The 18,733-nt window shown below is 40.4% G+C and overlaps 2 protein-coding genes across 2 annotated transcripts in view; one reads left to right on the plus strand and one right to left on the minus strand.

The window, feature by feature from the left end:
• GTDC1 (glycosyltransferase like domain containing 1) overlaps positions 1 to 200 on the plus strand; it is a 274,459-nt gene extending 274,259 nt beyond the window's left edge. Inside the window, exon 13 of the mRNA XM_040069048.2 lies at positions 52 to 200. Within this exon, the coding sequence (XP_039924982.1) occupies positions 52 to 63 (12 nt within the window). The 3' untranslated portion in view covers positions 64 to 200. The remainder of the gene's footprint in view (positions 1 to 51) is intronic.
• ARHGAP15 (Rho GTPase activating protein 15) overlaps positions 1 to 18,733 on the minus strand; it is a 332,079-nt gene that overhangs the window by 11,554 nt on the left and 301,792 nt on the right. The window contains exon 13 of the mRNA XM_040069035.2: positions 11,843 to 11,948. Coding sequence (XP_039924969.1) covers positions 11,843 to 11,948 — 106 coding nt within the window. The remainder of the gene's footprint in view (positions 1 to 11,842; positions 11,949 to 18,733) is intronic.

Genomic DNA, 18,733 nt, shown 5'->3' on the forward strand with positions numbered 1-18,733 from the left:
GAGATGATTTTCTATGGGATCTGACCTCAACCAGGATTCCTTCTCTTCCAGGTTCAGTTCTGAGCTCTCCACAAGCTGCGATTGCAATATATACGTGCTGCATTTGTATCAGATTTGAAAGATGCTTTAACATGCCTCCCAGCACCATGATTGCTTCAGCCCTGATAGTGAGCACGAGTAGGATGAACACAGCTCTTAAATGCACTAGTGAGTATGTGCCGCGAGTCTTTGATTCCGTTAAACTTATTTACATTTTTCTTGCCCTTGAGCAATGAATTTACTATGTCAGCATTGTCTTTTCTACTTACACTTTGTCTGTCTTGTCCGCTCACCTTAGCTTGATGTTTATTTTTTTGTGCACGTGTTTAGTCCGCTGAACTAAATGCAGGGACTGCCTGGAGTGGAGGATTTTCCAGATATTGTGTTTTTCTAAGAAGCACCCTTTGTAGTACTGCAAGTTCTGCAATATTTCCGTGCTCATTAGTTCCTTTAAAGTCAAATACCCATTCACACATGTACTGGTCTCAGATGACTGTGGTCTAGCTGCCTTAGATACTTTACAAAGTCTTTATTCTCGACACAGTCAGCCCTACCTCTCTCAGTAGTTGTATTCCTTTCATCTTTGAAGCTTCAAGTGACCAGTTTTGCCAATATCTGCTTCTGTCTGACCCTGAACAAAATCCACAGCTAAAAAAAAATGGTGAGAAAACATACATGAGTCTGTTAGACCACATAACCCAAACCATATTCGACAAAGATGGAAGGATTTAGGAACAACAGGGACAATGTTACTGTGGATATCAAGGCCCTGATATCAGTCATCAGTCTTTGGACAACTCACACAGTAATTGGTTTCCAGGACACCTCACTGTAGGTGCTCAGAAAATGTCTAGCCTGAAGTGAATGTTTGCAAATGGATTTACAAGCTTAGAAAGTGTCTCTTTAGCAAGCACATGTTGTAGTTTCAGGATGCAGAGCTGGATAAACATAATTTAATATGAGAAGCAATGGAAAGCTCTTACTTTATCATCTGGAAAGGTCAAGCAGCTCCTCGCCATAGAGGCCAGGTGAGATCCAAAATGTGTTCAGCAAGACTTGAAATTTGCCCTGTGACGGAAATCTCAGGGCTGGCTCTGAGTCCAGAGCAGATGCAGTGACTTCCATGGGGTAGATGTTCTGAAGGAATGAAAACTCCTTATTCCCATGACACTTCATGAGACCCTTATCCAGACATGGAAACGATCTGGGTTGTCTGAGGTGGTTGAAGCTGCCTGCTACCACTGCTGCCACAGCCCTGTGGAAATCCTCTCTGGGCTGAGAGTTTGAACAAGGCAAACTGATGTTCCCAGTAGAGTTCACTTTCTGGAAAGCTCCCATGTGCTCTAGGGCTGTCCCATATGCCCCGTGCTGATTGCGTGGCGGCTGCTGATGACGTTTGGTGAAGGCCTGCACTTGGCAGTGTGGATGGCAATGATCTGGGAGGTGAGAACAGCTTCCAGATGGATGAAGTGCTATCCTGAGGTGGTCTGGGGAGCCTGAGTCTAGTGCTGACACAGAGAACATGGTGCAAAAAAGTTTTTTGCTTTTCCCATGAAGGTGCTAGGAGAGCTACAGGAGGAGCTGTGAAAATTGCAGAACTTTTCTGAATTCCTTGTTTCTTGGCTTATCTCCATGGAAAGGGGTCTTCTTTTGGAAGACCACAGCAAAGCTCTGGAGAGGATGTGGTGGTGCTGTCTAATGTCTGGGCTGAGGTGGGTGTAGAATCCTCAGCTTAGAGGAGGTAACTGGTTGCGTCTTGTGGACCAGGGGAGGAGGCAAATTGGCTGGAGAGAGCTGCTTCACAGATTTATGATTTTACATAGCACCATAATGCGTAATGTACGAAAAGATAAATATTTTCCATTCAGCAACATCTTGCTGTATTTTCAACTAACTCTATAATTTTAATTATAAAGTGAACATAACCTGTATCAAATTATGATTTTGTTAACATATTGAATGAGGACAAGAAAAATAAATACCAGATTTTATACTGTACAGGCACATGAAGGTATAGTAAAAAAATCTGGTTTCCTTGACCACATTGTCATAATATGCATATATAACTGCTTATTGAATCCAGGCTGTGCAGACAACAGAAAGAACACTGGCTCCATACCATCACAATGCATGCCCACAACAAAGAGGAGGAAAGAACAGGCTCTTTCATTGTGTGTTTCTAAGTATTACCAACATAAGGGCTAGAAACTACCTCTGTCTGAAGTGTATCTATACACCCATGCATAAGTTATTAACTGGGCTCTCTCAGCGCAGTTGCTGAAAATATTAATATATTCAAATTATATTCTAGCTACTGCAAAAACAGTAGATCAGACAAATGTATTAAAATCTCTTCAGACAAAAGGAGTCATGGTATTTATAAAGTTCTTCCCCCCCCACTCCTTACTGGAACACAAACCTTCATTGTATGGAGTACATGAGAATGCAAGATGATCCTTAGATGTCAAAATGTGGCTTAAAGTTTGAATGTAATCATAAAACAGTGACTCCAATGCTCGCCATAAACAAATTGTCACTAGCATTATGTAACTTGGACTATTCACAAAGTATAAAAAGATGGAAAGAATAAAAGGTGGCTGCCAAACACTGTGGGCCAAATCCAAAGGTCGTGCCAAATTGTGCCAGTGGGCTGGGAATTGCAAACCCAGCGTGGAATTTGGATTTACACTCCTCAGTTCTTGAGCTGCTCAGAGTGAGATTAAGGCTATTTTTTATTCAGTTTGTCAGTAAGGCGGCAAAGCAGCAACTTCTGCAAAGCAGCAGCGGCTTCTGCAGCCCCTCTGCTCGCTCTTAGTGGGAGATGGGAAAGCGGGATAAGAGTTTCTTAATTGCCACAGGACCCGTTTTTGTGCAGAGCGGCTCTCTGGGCTGCAAGCAGGCACAGCCAGCCACCAGCAGTGCAGCCTGTAAAGGGAGGCATCACTCTCAAATCTGGTGGTCTTGAATTTTTCATGTTAGTATTATGTAGGGTGCTGCCTCTTTGGGCTGAGACCCTGTCCTCCACCCAGACTGCTCTGGAAAACGGATTAATGAGGGAAGACCATTCACCAAGGCAGAAGGTCTTGTTTGTGAACAACATCCAATCATTAATTCATACTTTCCTTCAGTCCAGGCTTTAGGTGGGGCATTAACACAACCATTAGCTGCAGTTTAAATCTGCACAGCGCATTTGTTTTCAGATATACTTTACACCTAAAGCCTGGTTGTCCACTCCCACTTTTCCCCTGCCCTTCCTTTAAAAAGTAAAATGACTTCTTTTTTTTTTTTTTTTTCCCCCCAGCCTGAAATAATAGCTGAAGCAGAGATACTGGTTTAACTCATTATGAATTATTAGTGGAAAAGTGGGTCTCAGAAGTATGTTACATCTGAAATATTTTTCGTCACTTGAACATGTGCCGTCCAGAACTGGCCCTGTTCTACCAGGCACTGGGAACAAACACTTCGCATTCACAGATGCTCCTAATTTGGTGTGGTTTGGAGTGTAATTTAGATCAAACATATCCATGTAAATGAGTCAGGGTTTCTTAATTAGGTGCCTCTAAAGAAAAAACTTGGACCACATCAGTAGGTGTGGGTGTGGTGCCCACAGTACTGGAATCTTTCTATAGATGAAGCTGAGTTTTGTTCAGGCATACTGTAGGTTTTGCTTTCCTTTTTTTCATTTTTTATTTTTTCTTTCTTTCTTTCTTTCTTTTTTTTTTTTTTTTTTTTTTTTTTTCCTAAAGCACAATAATAAATCTGCAGATGGCATAGACATAAAGACGCTACTTCAGAGGAGCTGTCTAAAACACTGTCTCTTTGGCAAATGCCTTAAAGTAGGTCATTCTGCTGTGATTTAGGTTTATATTTCATTGCCAGCTTTTTGTTCCCATTACAAGTAGGGTGCATTCCAGTCCACAGATTTGCTCTTCTATTTTTTTTTTTTTTTTTCAGATTGGTTTTTATTTACAAGAATTTGTAGATCTTCATAAGAAAATCACCAATACCCTGTCAGAAGTAGTAATCATGCACTTGACCACAAAAAGAGATGTATGAAGGTGATAGCCTGTAAATATTGGGATGTAAAGTACCATTCTCTGGAAGGAAAAATTGTATTGATTCTCTTAACGTGGTGATTGAAATGATTGTTGCCTCTTTTGCAGTGTGTGAAAAAGGATTTGATCTAATGCCATTCCAGAACCCTCACAGAGCAGGGCCCTAGCTGTTCAGGTATTTGCTTTTGCTTTTTTATAAATTTGCCACTGAAAATCATGTATTTTATATGGCTTATTAAAAAAAAAAATTAAAAATCAGGGTCTGTTTTCCCATCAAAGTTCTGGGGGATTTACATGCCAAACTCTCACTAGCCTTAATGAATTACCTGCATAAATTCCCTTTCAATCAATAGTAGAATAGATCCTATTGTGTTATATTAATTATTTTGCACAGAATGCTGACATTTTGGCCTTAAAGCCTTTTTGTTTTGATTTTTTTTTTTAAGTTCCAATGAATGGCTGAGAAACTTCAAGCAAATTATTTATTTCACAACCTTAATTCTAAGAAAAAGTCACATATCTTTAGGCATAAAAATGAAAAGTATTGCAGTTTACCCTTTGATGACCTGGTTGTGGACATTAGTGTTTTAGGGCCCAACCTCTCCAAATAAGAAATGAAAAAAGGGGAAAAAGCCTTTGCAATGAATTGAGAACTCCTAATTTTTGGCCAGCAGAAAAGGATTTGAGCTGGAAAGCATACTAACCCCAAGCAATATTAAGAGGTTACAAAATCACATAAATTAACTCTGCTGGTGATATTTTGCTAAAGCTGATGCGGGTGCAAACCAGAAGCAGGATTCTCACGTGGTCCTGATTAACTGAAGAGTCCTCAGCAGTAATCAGCCCTCCCTGGGATGTGCTGGCCAGATGCACACGTACACCCACAGCACATGGATGAGCCTTCAAAGGCTTGGGGGGCTCAGCTGGGGGACTGGGGGGCAAGGAAAGAGTGGAAGTGAGAAGTGTTGGCTGTGTCGTGGTGGGGAAGTGCCTCACCCTCTCCATTCCTCACTTTCTTTATCTACACAACTAGGATAATAAAACTTACTGACCTGAAAAGGAAGTTAGGAGATTTAATTAATGTCTGAAAAGCTTTTTTGAGATCGTTTGATATTGAGTAATGTGGGATGAACAATAGGAGCTCTTGGAAACAGGGGCTCTATCCATCAGGATTTGTGTACTACACTCAGCACAATGGTGTCGTGCAGCCACAGAGTCAACTGTGTCATAAATATTTAAATTAAAACTATGTTAATTATTTTTTATCATTCTGTTATTTGCTGATACACCAGTTCAGTACTTGGTAGCATTGAAGAGGACTGGGTGCAATTTATTTGCCTGACTGTTATGAAAATCAGGGTTTATATTTTTAACTACAGTTGCAGAAATAGGAAGTAGATGGAATCAAGGGGTGAGAATGTGGCTTTAATTACTCATCATGCTTCTTGTTAAAAGCACTAAGGGTAAGGTATTCTTTGGGGAAGAAGTGAACTTTGTAAACTTTCTTATTCCTCAAAGACCAGGACTTGGCATGACTGCAAAACCTTTGGTAGCAGGTCACCCCAACCCCAAAAATCAAAATACACAACAATGCTTCTGAGAGACTGGATTTTTTTTTTTTTTCCTTTAACCCAAAATGTACGATTATTCCTGTCCTTTGCACACCTGTGTCTGGTGCACTTTTTCTTGCGTCCACTTGCTTCCATAGAGTGAGTTTAGTAGACTGATGTGTGCTTAACAGAGAAGAAAAGGGTTTAATTCTTCTCCTTCCCCCAAAATGAGCCCCAGGAAGATGTGGTAAGTGGGATGAGTGCTGGCATTGCTCCAGCTCCTTTGTAAAACTCTTCCATAGCTGAAACTGAGAAAAGCACGTGCACAAAGGCATATCTCAATATATGTTAGCCCTTCTCAAGTTAAAAGATGTTTGAATCATTTTAATATAAATCTTAAAATGCCAGTCAGGTATACCTGACTTTCTTATATCACTGGTCAGTTCACCTGCATCCTCCTCTGGTGCAGGAGAATGTTTCTCCTCTTCACATTTTCAGTAGCTGCTCCCCCAAAGCGTCTCCCTGCTGCTGTCCCATGGCTGAAAACCAAAATCTGCTCATGAGTTGCCTGACTATGAGGAAAGGCCTTCATTCAGGAAATTATTTCAACAAATAGTCTTTTTTGTGCCTTTGTTTAAGGGCTTCTGCACCTTTCTAAAATTGAGCATTTTTCCTGAGGGAAAACTTAAGTGCCCGTCCCGCATTTTGGGTTGTAGGTCTTCCACAGGTTCACCAAATAGATTTTTTTTTTTATAGTCCTCAATTCTGGGGATTGTTTTGAGTTTTCAGTAGCTTCTACCTTTATTATTATTATTATTCTCTTTCTTAATAGAAAACTTGCACGGTTCTTAGTGTAATCTGTTCTTTTGCTGTGTGAGGAAAGGGTTCTCCTGAGCCTACATTTATTACACGAGGCTGCCTGAAAACTGCTGATATGACACGTAGTTTAGCAAGTGAAAATCACATATGTTTGCTACATCTTTCCTCCACCAACTTTGGAGGAAAAAAAAAAAAGTTTGCAGACATCCCTTGCTTAGCACTGCTATATGCTGTACTTTAACTTCATTTTCTGGTTTTCCCTCGGAAATTCTGGATGCTGCTGCTGTGTTTGTCATCACATTGTCATTGTGTCCTGGGGTGCAGGCTACTGTGGGATGCTGGCTATGCATGGTTGTGCTCGATTTCTGTTTTTCCTTAGTTTTTAATAGGTAGAAACATCTGCCTCATTGTGTATAGTTTGGAAAAACCTTGGCTTTCCAGAATGTTGCTGCCAAAGGTTGTGAGGTTTGAGGTAGGGGGACTGTTCCTCCCTGCTCTTTGTCAAGGTTTTGTGTTTTTTCCCTGTTCACAGACCTATGAGCATGGGGGGAGTTTGGTTTTATTGTCAAAACAAATGAAGATGAATGCCTATGACTTTTGTTAGGTAATATATTAATATACGTGGGCTTAGATTTACAGTTCTACCCTTGGTGAGGAGTGTATTTCCAGTGAAATCAATGCGAACAATTAGTATGAAGAATTTGGGCAGAGGGTGAAGACAATCGGGAAGAAAATCATCATTCTCCCTCTGGAAGGGCAGAGAGCCTGGGTGGCACCTGAAAATTACTTTCCGCGCAATGTGGAGTATAGAGAAAATGGAGCAAAATAAATAGAGTTTCTTAGATTCAAAGGTGAATTAAAACAAATCAGCTCCTGCCTGGACAAGCCAGCCAGATAGGGCACATTAACAGATCCACGTGATAAACCAAGAGGCAACTGCAGAGCTCCCCAGACAACTTGCCTGAAGTGCCTGCCAAGGAGGCAGATGCTGCTGCTGGAAGAATATCTTCCACAGTTGGGCATCTGGGTTCCGCGCTTTCCACGTAAGGGAGAGGGATGGGAGCTGGCCCCTGCCTTCCCGTTTAATTATTTCAACATCCCTTTCGTAGTTTTGTAAATAACACACAGTATCCTGCCTTTGTGCAGGGAAATCAGCATCAAGGAGAGGGGTTTTTGTCTCTGACACATCCCCTCGCAGGGGTGTCCACACGGATGGGCACAGCCAGACCGGAGCTTGGCTGCCCTGTGCTCCAGCCTGGTCAGATGTGACACAGCTCGGGTCTGGGAGTCGCAGAGCTGCCTTGTGGTGGCACGGAGCTCAACCTAATAAGCAGAGCAGGCTGAGATTCATTAATTTAACATTAATAAGCACGGCTTATGAGCTCAGGCACAGTGCTGTATAATGCAGGCGCACAGCTTCTGGAGCAGAGCGGCGTCCGCCCTCGCCAGCTCAGAGCACAGCGCTGAGGGCCCAGCCAGGGTGTTCCTCCTCCCTGCTGCGTTTTGTATGAGGGAGAAAAGAGAAGTTTTGGGGTCACTGGAGAAGCCTCTGTGCAAATAAAAAAAATAACCTCCAGGTTTTTAGGTTGTGTTGTTGGTTTATGCTGAGCCTTTGAGTGTTTTAAACTTCTCGTGCCTCGGTTTTCCAATGGGTGTGTAACAGCCACCTCAAGGTGTTGTGCTGAAAACAGCTCATAAAACACTGTATAGAGTGAAATTCTTCTTCTGCCTAACTTGTATTGCAATTCTGTGAGTAAATTATTGGGTACATATAATGGTTTCTCAGAGAGGGATTTGGTGTGCTAAGTTCATGTTTGTGCAGAGAGTCAAGACAAGGTTTCTGCCTCTTTTGATGTGCTGTGTGCAGCCAAAAATGGGACCAGAAAGGTGCATCAGTTTTATCTTGTACCTGTGATTAGCTCACTTTTTTTGGAGTAAAAGTCACTTCTGAGCAAGGAAGAGGAAAAAGAGGAGACCTGTGGAAACCTGGTATATGGGGCAGAAATATGTGGGCAAGCAAATACTTCCTAAACATGTTTAAGTAGAACAGGCTGCTTTCTGTAGCCCTTTATCCAGGAAAATCTCTACTCAGGTTGGGTTTTTTGTTGTTCCTTTCCTGTTTAAAGTCTATTTGTTTGGTTTGCTCATCTTTGGGAAGAAGCATGGATAGCCTAATAGTAGTTGTGCTCAATTATTTCTAGCATGAGTCATAATAGAATGATTCCTTATGGAATTAGTCTGACAAGAGCTATGTGGTATATCTGCTCAGCCCCATATTTTGTCTATTTTGCTTTTAAGTAGAAGAGATTTCGTGGAAAGGGACGTGAACAGGGACGTCAGTGGGTTGTGGTTTTCCCTATTAAACACAAAATCTTGAAAGAACAGGTACTGCAGCCCCAAGCTTTGCTTTTAATCCACCTCCTGTGGGCTGCATACACTGCACTGTGACTTCTTGCAGCTCCAGAGAGCTTGGTTTAAGAGGGATATATGGCACGGCAGTTAATCCCTGCTGCCAGGCCTTTCTCACAGCCTCTCTCATCCCCTGCTTTGTCTGGGTTTCTAAGGAGGACCCTTCTGAAGTGCATTTCTCATTGTTGTTTCTGCTTGATCTGGACCTGCTCCTGCAGACTGTGTTGCTGCAGGATGGTTTAGGATGAGGCAAAGGTTGGATTCTCGTGCTGAGCGTCAGTGAGACAGATGCTCTCACGTGTTGTATAGAAGTCACAGGTTTAAACAGCCCAGGTCTGTACAGCCCTGTTCTGTCTGTCTGGCAAGAAAGAAAGGAGTAGGAGAAGGGTAGGAGTAAGAGGGGAATGCCATAGAAACAGCACAGCTGTAATCCCTCATCTTCTCCGCATCAGAACCCCCTTAAGACCAGTTCAGCCCTGGGCAAGAACAGCCATCTCAACCAGCAAATACAGAAACTGCAGTAATATGCCTCAAATAAAGCCAGTTTAGTTATTTTTCCAACTAACCAGAAACTTTTGAAACTCCTGTGATTTGCCATGAGAAAGGCCTGTGACCAGAGGGGGTGGTGCAAGTCCATGGCGAGGGACATTGACACTCCTCTTCTGAAGAGTGTCCCCAAAATTAATATAACTCTACAATTTGTAACCTCTGCAAACTAGTCGTGTTTCCTAGACTGATTCAAACAAGTGCACATTGTCTATATTTGCATAATATAAGCATCACATCATTAGTGAAAATGTAAGTGCACCACTTCATCCTTATCTTTGGAGACATGAGAGTGTTGAGACTGACCCCTGTCTTTAGCATCAACAAGTTCAAGAGAACACATATGTTTTATTTTTAGGGGGCATTGTTTGTGCGTTCAATACCTATTCTACTGTTTCTTCCATATCAATGGAGCAAAGCTTATGGAATAGCCCTATCTTTTCCTGAGGATGTGTTTGAGGCAGAGGAGAAGATTGACCTTCTTCAGAGAGACTCAGACAATTACTTCCCTAATGCTTAAACCCCCAAATGGCTCCACTGTCACGTCTTCCTGCCTTCCATCACTCTGTGCCACTGTGTCGCCTCGGTGTACCTCTGCAGTATGAGCTATTAGCATTTTATTCCCTCTATCTTAGCAGCTCTTACTTTTCCTTTTCATTTTCTTTTCTCCAAAAAAACCATCAGTGTGGGTCCAGTTTCGCCAGTTATTCTACACATCCACAGCAGGAAAAAATTGCTGTCCCAAATAGATTATGCTCTAAAAAGCCAAGGCAGACAAAGGAAGTATTATCATCATTTTGTAAACAAGGAACCAAGGCACAGGGAGATTAAATGATTTACCCAAGGTCGCCCAGAACATCCGGTCAAAGCCAAGAACTGAACCCACGTCTCCTGAGTCTCAATCAAGTGATTTAACTATGAGATCAAAGACTTATTGTGTATACCTGATATCTCTCCCCTAAGACATGGCAACAAAACTTTTTCAGGTTAAGATCAATGCCACACAGAGTGCAGTAAATTTTGTATATGGCATATCTGTGCTGACAGCGTGTACCCACTCCTTGCACTCATGTTCTTCCCAGGAAATAATTTCCCTTATTATTCTTCCATTGCCAGTAATAAATTATCATCCTTCTCCAGATAACCTGCTGAAGGGGAGAATGTGTGCACACAGTACATCAAATGAACACACAGAAAACGTTTTTTCTGCAAGGCCAAACTCAGTCATTTTATGGAGTACTTAAAATCCTTCCATGCTTAATGAAATGGGGACATTCCCACAACTGTATGGACTTCATTTTGCCATTTCAGCTGGAAGCTGCAAAACAAGATAAAGGATCTACATCCCTTACATGCACATGCCAAGAAATGATCACTATAAAGGCATCATTCATTATAAGCTCAGAGTGGTCTTTGATTTGGAGCCTTTATCACTCCCTCACTGGGATCAGTATATCATTCCTTGGATGAAATACTCCTCTGTGCCTTGATGGGGCCCAGATCCTGATGTCCCTTCAGTTTTAGGGTAGTTTGGCTGAAAAGGGACTGTAGAAAACAGCACAGGCAGTGCCAACAGCAAGGAGGAATGGGGTCACAGCTCCCTGCCCTTCACATATCCTTACCCTGAGACCTCCTGCTCATCCTGCAGGTCGAATAGCTCTAGTGGGTGTCTGAATGAGCCACGTACACTTTTGCCGTTAATGCCATGAAAGAAAACCCGAGGGGAACGTGACGCCCTGGGTTGATTTCTTTGGGTTGGCGTCTCTTGCAAACGCAGCTCCATGAGTGTGGAAAGCACAGGGGAGTGATGAGGGGCAACCTCACAGGGTTGTTTTTCTGCCTCACTGGTACCTCAGCAACATCAGGAGAGCAAAGATGCAATTCCAAATATCTCCTCAGCATTTCTTAGGAGTTCTGTGTCAGAACAGGTGAAGGACAAGGACTGTTCTTGTTCTTGTGAGGGACAAGAGCACTCACTGTTTTTTTCTTGAGTGAGGTTGTTTCTGACCTCAACACAGCACAACAGTACAGGTGATGGAACAGCAGGGACCTCAGTGTTGAAAACATGATCATCCAAAAGGCCATTCCTGGAGAAATTCAGCCAAACTGGGTGAATGCAATCTGGGACGTGTTGCATTTGCCCAATTCAGTGCACCTGTAGCATGGTAATCCCAGTGTTTTTGATGGCACTGAAGGAAACAGAATTGTCCTTTCTACTTGAGTTAAAATTAGGGATTTTGTTTATACAACCTGGTTTCTTGTGCAGGAATAGGATATACATAGATACCATAAATCATGCTTAGTTTTGCCAAAGAATGAAATTATCTTTGGTATCTTGGACGACACTTCCAATAGGATTAGGACTCTGCACACCGATTCATTTTTTTAAAATTGTTGATCTGTCAGTGCCATGGTTCTACTTACTTCTGTAGATGTTCAAAAAGGATTTTCATCGTGTCATAGTTGGGTCTAGGGAGCTTCTTTACCAGGCTCCTTATGGATTTGATGCGAGTGGCATTGTCCTGGATTTCTAAAGAAAAAAAAAGAAAATAACCACTTGAGTGCCATATTAGGACATTGTTTTACACAGTGCTGTAGCTGGTACCTTACAAAAAAAGTCATCATGAGTACGTGGTTAAAACCACAATATTTCATACCTTCTTTCACCTTAACAGAAAACAAAAGTAGTTTACAAAGATTAAAAATTCCCTTTGTTAATCTTAAGAAAGCATTTTCTGCTTCACTTTTTTTTTTTTTTTTTTTTTTAAACTATTTTTATTAGGCTGGTAGACCATCTTCCTTGGATAAAACACCTCCAAAAGCTAAGAGACCCACATCTTAAATGGAATTATCCTTTGTAAGTTCATTTGTCCCATGGTGCAGCTTCTGTGATAGGTGCATTTCCTAGGTAATCCTTACTGTCCTTTTTTTAATTCATCATAATTAAATCCAGTATATTTATGAATCTCTGTCTTTAACATCCCATCATATTTGGAAATATAAAATTTGCTATTGTTTTTAGGAGTTCATACTTCTGAAAAATTATTTTGAAAAACTATGCCACTGTAGCTATTTTCTCATACCTATAACATCCCACAACTGGAATTTCTGCAGGAAAATAAATTGTGTTTCAAATGTTAAATTAGTAATAAGGAATGCAGCAGTAAGGGCTTTAATCTCACCTTTGGGGTGATAAAAACAGTTCTGCCATTTCTGCTGAGGTATACCTTCCTGTTTTACCATGATTCATACTTTTGTGGGAAAGGCTTGGCTGATAATTTCATCGATTTGTCTAAGATGTTGCAACTAAAGCAAAGCCACGTACAACTGTGCTTTCATTTAGGAACAGATTAGATAAGGTACCAGTAGGTCTGACGTAGGGAAAACATCTTGCATGTTACATGCCCTAGATAACCTGAGAACACTTTTCTGATCTTATCATCTATGATTTAATTATCACCTATCATTCTTCGTATATGTTCCTATTTAATATTCATATTACCCTAGCACTCAGAGATCTCAATCAGGATTAAATCCCAGTTGCAGTAGGTGCTGCATAAGCATACGTGGTGATTAGTGACTTGATTTAAAGGTTTCACCAAAAAAAAGTTTCAAGCTAAAATTTTCCTGCAATCAAGCTTAATTTAAAAATTAAAATCACTAGGATAATATTCCTGCCTCAGCATGTGTTGCCAGTTCCTGTGAGATGAATACTTTATACCCTCAGATATACATGTTTATATTGAAATTGTTTTTAATTTTAACAGTCATGTAGACATGGAAGACAAAAGACCCAAAAGCAGGCAGTGTTAAGAAAAATCTTAAACTTTCTTATGGAATTATTCTGTAGGAAGTCAAGCAATTGACAATAGTGATAATGAAGTTGAACACAAATGAAGAGCACACTCTCTGTGTATTTCTCTCTTGTTTTGGTTTGACCTACCAAACACCTTAACTTCTGAACAGCACAACCTGCCCCCGCCTTGCAGTGCAGTCATCCCTTGATGTTTTCTGCCACAAGCCATTACTACTGTTCAGTTTTTTTCTAGGGTGAACTGCCCAGTGGAAACAGGTCTGAAGCTACAAATGAAAATTACACAAAATTTGCAGAAGTTAATTTATTATAGGAAGGGGGTGAAAATTCTCTGGGCTTTTTATTTAATAAATAAAATGCTGCTTGGTGTGTGTAAATAAAATTACAGAATAATTTGGTTTCAAAAAGTCCCCCAGGACCATCAAGTTCAACCTTTACCACAGCACTGCTGTGTCCACCACCAAACCATGTCCTCCAGTGCCACATCCACATGGCTTTTCCATCCCTCCAGGGATGGTGACTCAGCCACTGCTCTGGGCAGCCTGTTCCAATATTTAGCAATCCCTTTAATGAAGAATTTTTTTTTCCTAATATCCAACCTAAACTTCTCCTGGCACACCTGAGGCCATTTTCCTTTAATCTGTGACTTGTTACCTGGGAGCAGCGACCGACTTCTACCCTGCTACAATCTCCTGTCAGCTTATTGCAGAGAACAACCAAGGTCCCTCCTGAGTCTCCTTTTCTCCAAGCTAAACACATCCAGGTCCCTCAGCTGCTCCTCCTCAGACCTGAGCCCCAGACCCTGCCCCAGCTCCACTGCTCTTCCCTGGACATGCTGTGACATGACAAGACATGCTATGATCTCACTAGATTAGTTATATTTATATTGAGGCTGCCTTACCCCTCCTGCAACGTCACAAATAAAGTTTCTCAAGTAGTTTAATTTTTAATTCTGGAGGTTTTTTGTGTGTTTGTTTTCCTGAGAATTCAATGGGCTTGAGTGGAACTGAGACACTGAGGCAGGGACAAGTTCAGTGGAAGGAAGGGCTCACTCTTTGCAGAATATTTGTAAGGAAGTGTTGTATAGTAAAACTTTATTGTGTATCTCCTGATGGCAGTGTCTCTGCTCTGTGTTGATTAACACAGATACCAGATAGGGAACCACATCCCTGCACCCTCTGCTGCTCACAGAGGCTGCAGTTCTTTGTGAGGTGCATTTGTAAAAGAGATAAAATATCTTCCCCCACACCCCCAATATTAATTTTTTAAAAAAAAAGTTATTTATTGAGAGAATGGCAAGAGTAGAAAGCTTTGTTTTAGAGCTTACATCGCCAATGCCATCAGTATTGGAACACAGGGGAAATTTAAGTAGGCAATAAAGCACAAAAACCATAGAAATTTTGCACAAAATTATGTTGTGCATCGGTCTATTTGTTAATTGTTAGTCTATTGTAAAAGAAGAAAAAACAGGCAACATGTGGTAACTTTAGTCAGCATTTCTGAACTGGGAATGATAAACACCTCTGCCTGGCTCTGGCATTTATCAGTACTGAGATATTATTACCACATAGAGTCACAGCATGGTTACTGTTATCATCAAAAAAAAAGAGCCAGCTAATCTTAATGGTTTGTAAAGCCGTTACCTGCACTGGTCTGACATTTATCATGATCATTTTACCACATGAGTCCTACATTGCAAAGGTATTTTATCTGGAAGGGACATCACTATGAATTATTATTTGCAGCTAGGTAGAAAATTGTATGTTGTAGATACCTTTTCTCATTATAAATCACAGTCACATTTCACCATTTCCCACACAAAGCTGCTGAGCCCAGGCTTTTTGCCGTAACACTTACTCTTGCTCCCTCTTATAGTTCCATGAAAATATTGGGTACTCTTTCATTAAAATGGTTGATATCAGTGAGGGTTTTTTTAAAATGCTCTATACACGTTTGATTTTTCTCTAGTATAAAAGAATTTGTTTTTCCACTTGAGAAGCTGAAGAGGATAAACTGTTCATTTTTTTTATTAAAGCTTACTCTTGCTTCAGTTTTTGTGGCTGGGCTCGTCTTTACTCTTGACCTTGTTGATGGAATATTTAACAGATCAGATGCAGGATCTTATGTTTCATTTGCAATACCTATGTATTTGCTTTATTTCTGTAATGCCTTCAGTTCCACATTCCTAGATTTTTTCCTCTTTCAGGTCCCTGAGTAGAAAGATTTTTTATTTTTTTTTAAAGGGTTTTCTATTTAATTTGCACAAGTGGAGGGAGGAAATCCTAAACCATGGGTTTTTACAAATAGGTGGGGAAAAAGTTATCCTTATTCCCTGTACTGTATCATGAAACCAAGCAGTGCAGGGTGAAAAGGAAGGAAAACACTTTGAACATCTGTTAAATTCTCCAGCTAAGTGTAGAAAAGAAAGCAGAGCAGTTGTGATAAAAATAAACAATGTTAGTTTTAATTACATTATTTTTATTGTGAGAATTGGTGAAAATAAGAGGGGAAAAAAGGATAATTTTGGAAAGTTAGACTCTCTTTTCCCCATGAAAATTTTGGAAGGGCTTATCATCATAATCACATATATCAAATTGAGAATGAGAGGAGGGCTAATCCTCTTTGCATTTTGGGGGGAAATTTTGGGAGATGTAGGGGATAATTTCAGCAGATCAGGATACTCTGAAGTGAATCACAGATGGTTTTGCCATGTAAAAGAATCATAGAAAATATATTTAGAATTTGGGTTACTGTCTTTAAAAATAAGGCTGGCTCCCTTTAACAGAGCAAAACCGTCGGGATGCTCTCTTGTTTATATCTAAATGAAGAATGCACTGAAAAAAAAAATCTTACTATTATATAAGCCCTTTTGTAAATGAGCTTTGGATAAACATTTGGGCACAGAAGAAAACATGACGTGTCTCTAACATTAACAGTGGCTGGTAAAAATGAATGAAGTAAGTAACCTTTAGCACTCGTGTCCATAAAGAATACTTAAGCGAATCCCACCGAATCTTTCTTTTAATCATTAATTTTAAATGGACATAGATGTTTACAACAAGCCACTTTGTTTCAGAACAGGAAGTCCAGGGTTTATCTCCAATAACTCACGTTGGCTAGGAAGGGATGGATGTCTCTAACCTGACATGCATTCATTATTTTGTAAGGTACTGGGGTATGACCCGTGACCCTCCTCAGACCTGCTGCATTATTCATGTCTGATTTACTTTGTATAGTTTCACTATAGCACCCATTTCCCTTTTTCCAAGCATTTCGGTGGCTTGTGCACGTTTAATGTTAAATGGCATTTATCCTTCACATTAATGCCTAATTTTATCACAAGCCATGGTTTCTTTTTATGCTTTCGAGCCTCACGGCTGAACTGCTGAAAAAACCACAGTGATTTATGATCCTGCATAAAATATCAAACTATTGATCTGCCACCTTTTGTTGTTGTTGGCTTTTTAGGCATGGTTTTCCCTGATTTTCTTGCAGGCTCTTCTCACCTTGTTCTGTTTTTTTGGATAAGATTTCTGCTGTGGTTAAAACGTCACACACTGTTGCTACAGCAAAATCTGCCTGCCAAGAGTTTTTCCAACAATTCTCAACTGATTCGGCTGCCGAGAGAAAGACGGGTCTTGTCTGGGGCTTTTTATTCCTTTTTTTTTCTTTTTTTTTTAGTTGTTTATTTCATTCCTTTTTTTTCTTTCTTTCTTTTTTTTTTTTCCCTTTTTTTTTTTTTTTTTTAATCAGAACGGGGTGGTTTAGGTGGATTTTTGAGTGCTAATGAAATTGTGAGACTTATGGCGCTGGCTACAGCCAGCCGGAGTGTGGGCAGACGCTCTGTGAGCTTCCCCACTGTGCTGCTGTGCAAGCATCCCCGCTGTTATGTTTGCTATAGTTTTAATGTCTGTGAAAAATTCCTGATGCAACTAAATTATGTTCTGCCCTCTTGTTTGTATAAATAAACACCCAACTTAGCCAATTCATCTCGCTCTTGCCCATTTTAGAAGCTTGCTCTGTCACACAATGCTTAACCCCAGTCCTTGATAGCTTTGGTGTTATCAGGGAATGAAAACTTGTTTGAAAGATTACTCTGTTGGCTTAATTTTTTTCTTTTTTCTTCTTCTTTTTTTCCTCCAGACACATCAACTGCCCAAAACTCTGCTTTCGTTTGGTAAGTCTTCATACTCTGGAAGTCATGCTGGCTAAAATACACAGGTTTTAATGTATTAATATATAAATCACTTATTCATACCACTTTTAATGTCAGGATATTTTAATGTTACTGCATGCAACATAAAAGTCCCAATTTTAATTGCAGTACACTGTGGCAATCCTCAATTGCAGATATATTGTAAAATATTTTCTTGCTTTTAAAAAAAAATCTATAGGAAGTGTTGAAACTAACTAATATTAGTTATAAAGAAAATAAGCAATTTGTGATCCGAATTGATTTACTTTTTATTCATGCCTCAGAATTAGTTGTTGCAAAAGAAAATGAGAATTGTGTGAAACCGCTCTATCTGGGCAATTGATAAATTCATCCTGCGTAATATAAAGTGGAATTTGCAATGAATATTCATACAACTTTGGTGATCCACTAGCAAGACCCAAGACAATGAGTTTGCAACTCACTCCCATTTAACAAAAAAATATATGTGGAATTAATGGGAAGAAGCAGCACTTAGAAAAGTTAAACTTTAATGTATCAAACTCCAGGTGCCAGAGTTTGAGGGAAATAACCAATAATAGTCATTTTTTACATATTTGATGGGACTGATTATGCAATGTGCAACTCTAAATGGCTTATAGCACATTGTAGCATGGTTCCATCCCATTGGCTACAGTAGGGTGCAGGCAGATGGATGACAGTGACAAGGAGAGAAGTGCTTTTGCTTAGCCGTGCGTTAAGATGCCATCCAGAAGCTCTGTGCACTGCAGACACTTCATTAGGATGCCAGGATAATGGTAAACTACCACTCAGAGTGACACCCCATTTCCTGCTTACTGAGCTCTCCAACCTCGGCAGATGTCAACAATCTCACAGTGCTACAGAGCAGACCTAACTTTCCAGGCACTTTGACTCCAATTTTTTTCCCTTAACAGTGCCATACATTACATGCAAAATGTAACAGCAAGTACCAAACAGAAAACAAAATTTGCTTCCCTAATTATAACAAAGCAGCATCTGACTTAGGTACTGCATGCCCAGCGTACATACAACCAGCTAGGCAGCAGCAGAGAGGAATGAACCTTGTCAGTTAATTTTGGGGGTTAATTAGATTTAGGACTTTGCTAAAGGATAGTCTGATCCAGACTGAAATGATTGTTTCACCTCTAAGTTCCACTGCACGAAGGGAAAAAATGTGACGAGCTTTTTTCCTGTTTTTTCATACGCTGCGAGAGCCTTGTGCGGGGTTTTCTGAGCAGAAAGAGCAGACTTGAGCATCTGGACGGGGTGATATTTTCTCTGCAAATGCACAACTCGAGGCCGTAAC

This window comes from Hirundo rustica, chromosome 7, assembly GCF_015227805.2.
Source record: "Hirundo rustica isolate bHirRus1 chromosome 7, bHirRus1.pri.v3, whole genome shotgun sequence".
Lineage (NCBI taxonomy): Eukaryota > Metazoa > Chordata > Aves > Passeriformes > Hirundinidae > Hirundo > Hirundo rustica.